Source organism: Olea europaea, chromosome 23 (assembly GCF_002742605.1).
Source record: "Olea europaea var. sylvestris chromosome 23, O_europaea_v1, whole genome shotgun sequence".
NCBI classification, from domain to species: Eukaryota; Viridiplantae; Streptophyta; class Magnoliopsida; order Lamiales; family Oleaceae; genus Olea; species Olea europaea.
In genome coordinates, this window is record NC_036259.1 from 10,527,263 (window position 1) to 10,538,165 (window position 10,903).

The window sequence follows — 10,903 nt, forward strand, 5'->3', positions numbered from 1 at the left end:
CTTGTTTTGTTACGGACTTTTGAGTTTTAACAATTTTATGATGTGGAGACATGTTAAGAGTCTGTTTGGGAGTGATTTTGAGAATTGATTTTTTGATCATTAGGAGAAAAGTGAGGTTCACCTATGAGAGAAGAAGTCAAATATGACGGCTGAAATAGTAAAATAATGGTCAAAAAATCAGTTTTTTGGGTGAAAAAATCGGGTCCAAACAGGCTCTAAGTTGATAACGTTTTAATTGTCACATAAGATAGTTGTTAGTAATAAACGATCACGTCATAAAAAATTGTTTGGAAATGTGACGGAATGATCCAATTTGAAAGTAAAATATAAAATGGCGACATAATTGACATAAATTGAAACGTTCAAATTTTCCCAATTTGTAAAAGAAAATTAAAATATGGTGACCTAATTGGTATAAATTGAAGTGTAATGACTCAATTGAAAATTGATTGGAAGTATAATGACTCACAATCATATAAGGCCCAGGAGACGTTAAAGCCCGTTTGGTTATTACATTAGGGTATGGGTATGCATTCCGCTGTTTCTCCTTAATCTTCTTCTCCGATTCTACCGATAAAACTCAACTGAGACACTGAATTCTCAAGCCCCATTGCACCCAAAAATTTATAATAGTACAAAGTAAACAATGGATGAAACGGGGAAGAAAAGAAAGAGAGGAATGGGAACGGGAGCATCTGGTGGGGCTGGGAAGAAGAGGCAGAAGAAAGGGAAGTACCGAAGAGTAGAGACCATGGTTGCCAAAGCTACTAGAATTCGTCTGACCCAGATTCTTGAAGAGTTCCGTAAATCTGACGCTGGAGGTAATTTAAATTGAAATGAAACGAAGAATTATTTTTCATTGATTTATTGAGAAAAATAATGTGCATTCGTGTAAATTTTTTTATTTACTTATTGGAAAGAGTACCCAGTTTTGCATATTGCTTATTTGTGAATTGGTTGAACGCTATGCCTATTTTAATTGATATTTTTATTTATATTGTTCATGTGCCTTAAAATATAATCCATGTGCATATGCCTTTCGGATTGTTCCTAAAATTACATGTTTGTGTATGTAGATTTATGATATTATGCTTTAGTTTAGCCAGGAATCAATTGAGTAATGTGTGAATTAGCAATTTTAAAAATTTAATGCTCTAGCAGGTTCCCTTTAAAGCCTAAGTTCTAATTCAACGTGTAATAATAGATTGCTTGGCCAATGGATTATTATATATCAGGCATCTCTTATTATAAAGCTAAGTTTGACCAGGTTTAATGCAGTCTTCACTGCTTATTCTTGCATATGGTTTGTTTTACACCTGTCTGCTATGGATAAAACTATTCATTGCCCAAATAAGACAATATGAAGGCAGCCAATTTTTAATTTTTCACACACTGTAACAAGGTATTTTCGTTCTCAGACAAAATAATTGTTTCCATCACTATACCGAGAAGTCCATAAATGTAATTAGATTATTATTCTATATGTTTAAGTTATATATATTGTATCATCATTTGACAGCTGTCCCGAACTCTCTTGTTTATTGGCTAAATAGTGCATGTTCGGTAGTGATTATCATAATTGATTTTTTGACCTTTAGAGAGAAAAATGGGTTTCACTTATTAGTGAAGAAGTAAAAAATGACGGCTGAAATAGTGAAATAATAGTAAAAAAATTGATTTTTTGGGATGAAAAATTGCTACCAAACGGGGGAATAGTGTCTACAAATTTGGTGCATTTTCTTCCTTTCTTTCTTATTCTTTTGTTTGCTACAGAATAAGGATGTCGAACCTCAAATATAAAAATTGAATTCTAAGACTTCTCCTCTGTTATTTATTATGTTCTTATTATTCATGAAATTCTTTTGGCAAGGTACATGGTCCTGTATTATTGTTTTCTCCTTCAAGTGTTATCTGGTGTGCTTATGTGCTCCTATCTTCTTTCTTGTCCAAATGTTCTACTGTGCCATATTGTTTCCACATTCTTGACTTTTTTAGTGAAATATTATTTGGCATGAACTACCTTTGGCATATTATATATCATCATCCATATGAAGCTTAATTGTCATAATGAATCACAGTGATTTGGAATTTTCAATTATTCGATTAAGGTTACATGATTATCTGACTGTAGTTATTTGCTACCATCAATATCTTGTGCCCACATGAGTGAATAACTTTGGAAATTGGTAGCCTGTCTGAATACTTCTTATGCTCGTAGTTAGGGGGGGCTATTATTTGCAAATGTTCAAAGATGGAGTTTCATCTTTTATCAGGCTGTGCAAGCCAATATGATTTGAACTTCCAACACACTCTATCAGTTCCAAGCTAGATGATTTTGAACAGAGTATTTTTGGATTATAATACATTATATGGATGGCTGGAAATAGCATGGAATTATAACCAATCATCTTTTTCTAGAAAGACGTAGGTAGGCTTATAAAAAGGTATTATAGCTTAAAATTAATGATTGGATGATCGCATTAAAAGGAAAAAAGAAGTCTTGAAGGTTTGTCATTTAAAAATTGAAAGGTGAGCACTATATTTACAGGCCTGTTTTAATTGATTTAGGCAACTTTGACCACATTTTTGTGCTGGTTATGCCCTGTATAGCTTACTGCAGTTTGTAGTTGCATAACTAATTTAGCATGTGTAAATTTTGCTGATGCAGTGTATACATTTGAAGCTAATATGTCAAATCAGGATCGAGCTGCTGTGCATATGCTATGTAGAAAAATGGGAATGAGGTCCAAAAGTACTTGGTAAGTAATTACAAGTATGATTATATTAACTAAATGATTTGGGTTTTAGGCTCTTTATATTTCTAATGAACATAATCCTCTCTAGGCGGGGGGATAATCGAGAAGTTTCTGTTTATAAGACGAAAAAGGAAGAGGGGAAGGAAAATCTTGTTTCTTTCAGATTTTCAGCTGAAGCAAAAGATGTTTTACAGGATTTGTTTTCTCGGTATCCCCCTGATGACAGAGAGATGGCTGAGAATAAGGTTGGAGAAAGTTCCGTAAGAACTAATAAAGTACAAAAAAGAAAAGGCGACATATTTTGCAAACCTGCGATGACCAAGTCTGAAATTGCAAGGGAGGTGGTATCAGTTGCTTCAAGGATAGAAAAATCCCCATACTTGAGACAGGTCTAGTGCTTATCGTTTAGTTTACTTCCCCCTTGAATCCTGTGCACTGTCAGCACTGTTATCTATCAGCTTTAAATGTGAAACCAAGCAAGTTACCGTGGTTCCATGTTACAGATCACCGAGGAGAGGTCTAAGCTTCCAATTGGATCTTTCAGGGATACCGTTACATCAGCTTTGGAATCTCATCAGGTTGTCTTCATCACGTGTTACATAAAGCTTGTCTGGCACAGACTTTTTCAAGTGAAAAGGATTATTTTGGAGAATATGTGGTTGAAAAGTCGGGAAAGTTGTGGGCCCATAGAACATGTGGTTGAAAATTATCTTAGAGAAAAATGATTTTAGAAAAATCTGTTCCAAACAAGCCTATGGTGTAATTTATTTTAGTAGTTGCCTAGTTGTCTATAACACATATATGCTGAATCACATTGATGTCATGTAACAATTATAACTGCTAAAATCCCAGAATTACAGAATGTTGAAAGGCTATGTACAAAAGACTCCTACAACTAGGAAGCCTGGTTTACAGAGAATCGGAGAAGAAAGATTCTGTTTATAATTTATTTTTCAGCTTGATGGGATTTGTGGTTTTCGGTGACTGCTTTTTTAAAGTGTAGAGATCCTTTTTATGTTTAAATTTGCATTTGTTTATCTCCTTTGGATCATGCCCAATAAATTAAAGATTTTTTCATCTTTCCAAAGCAGGTTGTGCTCATATCTGGTGAAACTGGATGTGGAAAAACAACACAGGTGAACATTTCTGCTCCGTGCGGTTCTTGCCCTTCTCAACCCCCCAAAAAATAATTAATGTATTAATAGTCTGAATTGTAATGCATTTAATTGTTTTTTTCCTTCTTTTCGGTTCGTATTTTAACTTTTTTTTTCCTCCAGTTTTTATATTGGAAGTATTCAAACAAGTGGCAAAATATTGATTCTTTTATTTCGAATTTGGTCTTTTGTGTGAGCATAATGGGAAAACGTAGATACTTTGACATTTTGAAATGAAGTAAATTTTTGGGATGTTTAGATGTGCAATTTCTCGAAATCAATTTCCTTAAATTAATTAAATTATGCATGTGAAATAATTGAAAGGTGGATAAAAAGTATTATGCTTTTGTGATCTGAGATTTGTGATGGATCGTGGTTTTTGTGGACTTAGTTCGTTGCATTTTCAAAGGTTGAAATTGATTATACGAGTTATTTAAATATTAAAAGCACAAGTTTGAGCTTAAAGGTGAAGGATATAGTTCTCTTTTCAGAAGCATTTTGTACCTACAAGATTAAAGAAACCCTACTATTTTTTGTGTTTCCAGGTGCATAGAAATTCATTGGCACTTCATATTGCAATTCATAATATTACTATTTCCCTTTTGTAATTTTTTATGGATGTCTCTATTCAATGCACTGGAAGCAAAAAAGACAATCGAATCCACTGACTTTTACTTATATATTATATGTTTCAAATCAAGAAAAATTGTGTTATAGAATAGAACATAATCATATTTTACATTGTTAGATTGAAAATTTTGAAATGTCAACTTAGCTAATGAGCTCTTACTCTGTGTTTTTATTTGCGTATTAACATATTTCACACTGCCTCTCCATATCTGAGAATGGGAAAATATTTCAAATGAAACAAGTAATATTTTTCTTTGTTGGTGTCTGTTATGTGTTTTGTTTGTTTGTGGAGGCAGAACGAAGCAAGAAAATTGATATTTCGAAATAATTTCCAACTACTACAAAATATTTGGACAGTTGTGATATATTTAGTCACAATGCTCCTTCCTGGTCTTGTTGGTTTTCCTTTCTGCGTAATATCTTTAATATTATGATTTTGAATATGTTATATTATTACACTCACCACAATCAACATAATTCAGGTCCCACAGTTTATTCTGGATCATGTATGGGGTAAAGGAGAGACATGTAAAATTGTTTGTACTCAGCCACGAAGAATCTCTGCCACATCAGGTGGGCAGAACCTGTCTTGAGTATATATATTCTCGATTTTCATATATGTGTAAATGTCTTTAATATTTCGAGTTCAGTGGCAGAGAGAATTGCTACAGAAAGAGGTGAAAATGTTGGAGATACTGTAGGGTACAAGGTACTACACAATCTAATCAATGTCTGTGCTGCTGTTTATCATTATTGTTGTTGTTTGTCAGCACTATGCCTAATTTAAGAGGTTCTATTTGATAGGACTTGCTTTTCAATAATCTGATAATACAAATTTTCAATAAATATGATAATCATATTTATATATTATTGAGGCTTATATATATCTCATCAAAGCACACCTCATTCTTGAAAGAAATACACCTAAACCTCACTCTAGAGGCCTGACAAAAGAAGCATAAACCCATTTAATGATCAGAAACGGTATAATTTATGTTGCTAGATAGATAAGAGAACATAACAGATTCAAGAGATCAAAACTCTTTTTCCCTACTGAACATAAAAGAGAGAAGCCCACCAAAAGAAGCATAAACCCATTTAATGATCAGAAATGGTGTAATTTAAGTTGCTATACGGATAAGAGAACATATTAACATATGCAAAGCATGATAATCCTTCTGTGCTAGTTCATCATCATATCATGATTTTCATTATTGTGCTCTGTGTGAACTCTCCATTCCACGCTTCTCTTCTTTGTACTGCATGTATATTAGTTTCATACCCAAGGCTATGAAGATGTTACTGACTTTCTACTTCATAAAAAATGCTAGATACGGCTGGAGAGCAAAGGTGGGAAGCATTCATCTCTTCTGTTTTGCACCAATGGGATTTTGTTGAGGGTTCTAGTTGGCAGAGGAGCTTCTAAGAATACTGGAAATAGTGTCTCTGACATAACCCACATCATTGTGGTAATTTTGTCTCTAATTCATTTACATTATGATTTTCAACAATGTAAATGACTTTTTGTCCTCTGATGAATGATTGCTCTAAATACTATGCAAGTATTACCCCGCATCAATTCCCTTCTCTCTCGTAATTTCAAATAATAGTATCTTTTGTGTGCATTTTGTTTTGTTTTATAATATAAGTTTCACAATATCTGTATACCATCCATTATTTGCTGTTCTTATCTTGAATGTCTGTTCCTGACAAACTTGTTTTTACCTTTAGGATGAAATTCATGAAAGGGACCACTACTCTGATATCATGCTAGCAATTATCAGGTGCCTTGCCCAAGATTACATTGTCTCTCTCTTGTTGGCACGTGAACTTTTCGTTCCTTTAGTCATCATGATCCTGATATATTTATCATATATGGGGACCAGTAAACATGTCATTATTTGATGCCTAAATTAGTGTTTGTGTTTGCTAATATGATTATTGCTTCTTCTTCTTCTTTTTTCCCCCCCTGAAAACAGCTTATTTGTTAGAGTGCTTGTTTCATCCTTTGCTATGATCTCAATTTTGATTATAATTATTATACATCAAATTCTACTATGTTGAATTTTTTTGTGGTAATTTTGTTATTTTTGTCTCCAGAGACATGCTTCCTTCATATCCTCAATTGCGCCTGGTTAGTTTTTTCCCATGTCTTTTTTGCTAGTTATGTCTTACATGCAAAGTTTCTATCTGCCTATTCATTTTCTTCTAGCCAGTCCAGGTTTGTTGAACTCCACTAAATTTGCTGACCAGTTAAATTTGAACAGGTGTTGATGAGTGCCACATTTGACGCTGAACGATTTTCAGACTATTTTGGTGGCTGTCCTATTATTCGAGTTCCTGGGTTTACTTATCCTGTAAGTTCTAATAATAGAATATGCGGTGCTGAATTTTCTCTGTATAAATTTAGTATATGATATGTGAAACATCATCTCTCAGGTGAAAAGTTTCTATCTAGAGGATGTACTTTCTATACTGAGATCAACAGAAAACAATCACCGAAAATGTACTTCAGATGATGTGACAATGGAGGACTCTATCTTAACTGAGGAGTACAGAGTTGCTCTTGATGAAGCTATTGACTTGGCTTTGTCAAATGATGAGTTCGATCCTCTCCTTGATTTAATATCTTCTGAAGGGGGTCGAAAAAACTTCAATTACCAGCATTCTATAACCGGAGTTACACCACTTATGGTATTTGCAGGAAAAGGGAGAGTTGGTGATATTTGTATGCTGCTCTCTTTCGGAGCAGACTGCCGTTTACAAGCCAGTGATGGAAATACTGCCCTCGATTGGGCTGAGGGATTCGATCACGTGGAAGCTGCTGAAATTATTAAAAAACACAATGAGAAAACCATTTCCCACACTGAAAAGGAAACATTACTCAATAAATACTTATCCAGCGTTGACCCTGAACTAATTGACCACGTGCTCATTGAGCAGCTACTAAGAAGAATATGTGCTGAATCAAAAGATGGAGCCATTCTCGTTTTCCTTCCTGGTTGGGACGATATAAATAAAACAAGAGAGCGTTTACAATCTAGCCCCTTTTTCAAGGACGAGTCCAAATTTGTCATTATATCTCTTCATTCCATGATCCCTTCAGTGGAGCAAAAGAAAGTTTTTGGACTGCCCCCTCCAGGATGCCGCAAAATTGTTCTTTCAACTAATATTGCTGAAACTTCTGTCACCATTGAGGATGTCGTTTATGTCATAGACAGTGGACGAATGAAAGAAAAAAGTTATGATCCGTATAATAACGTGTCAACTCTTCAATCTTCTTGGATTTCAAAAGCAAGTGCAAAGCAACGAGAAGGACGTGCTGGACGGTGCCAACCTGGGATTTGTTATCATCTTTACTCAAAAGATAGGTCTGCTTCCTTGCCAGATTTCCAAGTTCCTGAGATTAAGAGGATTCCATTAGAAGAGCTATGTTTGCAGGTATTCACCTTTCCCTTTTTGCTTTCGAGAGAATGCACAAATACGAGTATCAAGGACCCACCATGCGTGGGGTGATGTGTTAATGTTGAAGTGTAATGTTACTTTTGTTTACCATGTGCAGGTGAAACTTCTAGACCCATCTTGCAGAATAGAACATTTTTTGCAGAAGACATTGGACCCACCAGTTCATGAGACCATACATAATGGGATCACAGTTCTTCAAGAGATTGGGGCTCTGACACTAGAAGAGAATCTTACGGAACTTGGGAAGAGGGTTGGATCCCTGCCAGTTCATCCACTCAAGAGCAAGATGCTTCTTATTGCAATATTATTGAATTGTCTGGACCCGGCATTGACGTTAGCTTGTGCTGCTGACTATAGAGACCCATTCACTCTACCCACACAACCTGATGAAAAGAAGAGAGCTATAGATGCAAAATCTGAGCTTGCTTCACTTTCTGGTGGCCTTAGTGATCAGTTAGCTGTAATAGCTGCCTTCGAGGGATGGAAAATTGCAAAGGGAAAAGATGAAGGATCTCAGTTTTGTTCTCGCTACTGCATATCTTCTAGCACTATGAGAATGATATCACGAATGCGTAAGCAACTGGAGACTGAATTGCGCCGGAGTGGTTTTCTACCAGAAGCTGCATCTAATTGTAGTGTGAACGCGCAGGACCCAGGAATACTCCATGCTGTCCTTGTTGCCGGTCTTTATCCGATGGTTGGAAGACTGCTTCGACCTAAAAATGGTATGAAGCCCATTGTAGAGACTTCAAGTGGTGATAAGGTTCGGTTGCATCCCCGCTCAACCCTCTTCAAGCTACTATTTAAAAAATTTAGTGGGCAACCTTTGATCATGTTTGATGAGATAACTCGTGGAGATAGGGGTTTGCACATTAGAAAATGTAGTGTTGTGGGTCCACTTCCATTATTGTTATTGGCCATGGAGATCGTGGTGGCTCCTGCAAACGAAAAGGACTATGAAGATACGTATGTCAATGATAGCAATGAAGATAAAATAGAGAGCCATGATAAGTTAATTGCTCTCCGTGAAGAGAAAATTATGTCCTCCCCTGACAATGCAGTTAAAGTCATTGTTGATCGGTGGCTTCCTTTCGAGTCAATGGCTCTTGATGTTGCTCATATTTACTGCCTAAGAGAGAGACTCTCTGCAGCAATATTATACAAAGTAATTTCCTGTGGGCATGTTGTACTTTTGTTGTTATAGAAGGCACTCTACAAAAAAGGCTGTATGTGGTTATTATAAAGTTCTTAATTTTATCTTGTGTTGTAGGTGACCCATCCACGGAAAGTTCTTCCAGAACATCTCGGTGCCTCTTTGAAAGCAATGTCCTGTATTTTATCGAAGGATGGAATGTCTGAGATCTCATTGCCATTGGAACCTGTGGACTTGTCATCTACAATGATTAGTGCTGCCAATATTGGCCAGTTGAATGGTACGACGAAAATGGAATTGAATGAGAATCCTGAACATCACAAGTCGCTGACGAACAATGGAAAGGATGAGAACTCTGTCTCAATATCGTAAAGGTAACACCCCTATTCCTATAGTAAAAGGGTGAATCCACATCTGAAGCTCACATTGAACTGTTCCATTTTTTCGGGCTTCACTGACACGCAAAAAAAAAACTCGTAAAGGTACTGCAAAAAAAGAATTTGCTCCACCATGTTGAGATAGTATTTAAGATGTTCAATTTCATAGTTTTGGCGCTGCGTCGCTCACATGCATATGAATCTTGTATCAATATAGCACTAGCTAGTGTATTTATATTTCTGATTTCGATTCTTCAATGATAGCTTTTTTGAAATTGGAAATGCAGCTTGAGAGCAGGAAGTAATTTCATTTTATCAGCATTTTGGAAAACTGGTTACCCTTAAATCTTCCTACTTTTTGCTGTATAGGAGTTGCCCAATGCTGAACGCTGGAATCAAGGTAAGCAAATGAATTTGATTGAGTACTTGGCTCGTCCAACTCGATCCGAATCTCAAGTTTCTCGAGTATAAGCTTGATTAACTTGAAAATATTGTCGAGTCGAGTAGTATGGCCAAGTTGTCAATGGTCAAGGTCAAGTTGATGAAGTTAACGCGTCTTTCAAAATGTTGGAAATAGACTATAATAATTTTTAAATAAGGTTTATTGTCTTTTAGCCTATAGAAAAGGCATTTTTGAAGGAAATATTCGTGACTGGGTAGCTAAATTAATGACTTTTCTACTCTTAACACCAAAATGAGTTTCACAGAGCATAAGCTGATATATTTTGTAACTAATTCTTAAAAAATAAGGCATTAGTACCTAGGATTTGTGATACAGACAACCTTTGAAAATGAAAACAAAGCAGTTCCCAGTCACACGCGGACGACGATAAAATTACTAAAATACTCATCAAACTACAGCTTCAGTATTGGCCTTCTTCCTCTCTTGACTCCCGAGCATCCAAATCAGTTCCCGGTCACACGCGGACTCGGCCCACTAACATCACTTGACCCGTTTTCATTTCACCATATATATGTGATTCATTTAACAAATTAAGGAATGTTCATTCTAACACTAGCTAAGCCCCTTCTCCCATCTCTTGCACTCTCATATTATCTTTAGTCCAACTGTTGACTTGATCATTGGAGTGTAAACGATCAAAGGATATTTTCCTCGACCAACGGCCTTTGCCTTTTAATGGGGTGTTTAGTGTGCAAGTAATGTCTAAGTAAAGGGGGACAAAGTCGAGATATTAGCACATTTTTTGAGGTCAACAAATTAACGTCGTACGTGGGAAATGGTACATAACCATATTTCTACTACATTCAAGAGACCACCATAAAAGATAATTTTCAGGGCAATTTTCAACTAGAAAATAGCAATGAATGCAAACGGAGATTAAAGGAAAAATGTACATAGCAAGATGA

At 35.7% G+C, this 10,903-nt stretch overlaps 1 protein-coding gene across 3 annotated transcripts; it reads left to right on the forward strand.

The window, feature by feature from the left end:
* Positions 1-517: 517 nt before the first annotated feature.
* LOC111372356 (DExH-box ATP-dependent RNA helicase DExH6-like) lies at positions 518-10,173 on the forward strand. Of its 3 annotated transcripts, none has more exons than XM_022994653.1 (15): positions 518-821; positions 2,669-2,759; positions 2,845-3,145; positions 3,260-3,334; positions 3,848-3,892; positions 5,023-5,113; positions 5,191-5,249; positions 5,872-6,009; positions 6,272-6,324; positions 6,641-6,674; positions 6,808-6,897; positions 6,980-7,981; positions 8,103-9,170; positions 9,276-9,532; positions 9,905-10,173. In XM_022994653.1, exons 1-14 carry the CDS (start codon positions 647-649, stop codon positions 9,528-9,530), a joined length of 3,477 nt encoding a protein of 1,158 aa, XP_022850421.1. In that variant the 5' UTR covers positions 518-646; the 3' UTR covers positions 9,531-9,532; positions 9,905-10,173. The 3 variants fall into 3 exon arrangements, with proteins under 3 accessions (XP_022850421.1, XP_022850420.1, XP_022850422.1); XM_022994652.1 differs by lacking the exon at positions 9,905-10,173 and adding an exon at positions 9,823-9,856; XM_022994654.1 differs by lacking the exon at positions 9,905-10,173 and having other exon boundaries at positions 525-821; positions 2,951-3,145; positions 9,276-9,821.
* Positions 10,174-10,903: the final 730 nt, after the last annotated feature.

Bases quoted from the DNA above. Each gene is read 5' to 3' on its own strand.
- LOC111372356 (XM_022994653.1), top strand. From the start codon at position 647: ATGGATGAAACGGGGAAGAAAAGAAAGAGAGGAATGGGAACGGGAGCA. The intron at 3,146-3,259 runs GTCTAGTGCTTA...TCCATGTTACAG, and splicing joins AATCCCCATACTTGAGACAG to ATCACCGAGGAGAGGTCTAA. The intron at 5,114-5,190 runs GTGGGCAGAACC...TTTCGAGTTCAG, and splicing joins AAGAATCTCTGCCACATCAG to TGGCAGAGAGAATTGCTACA.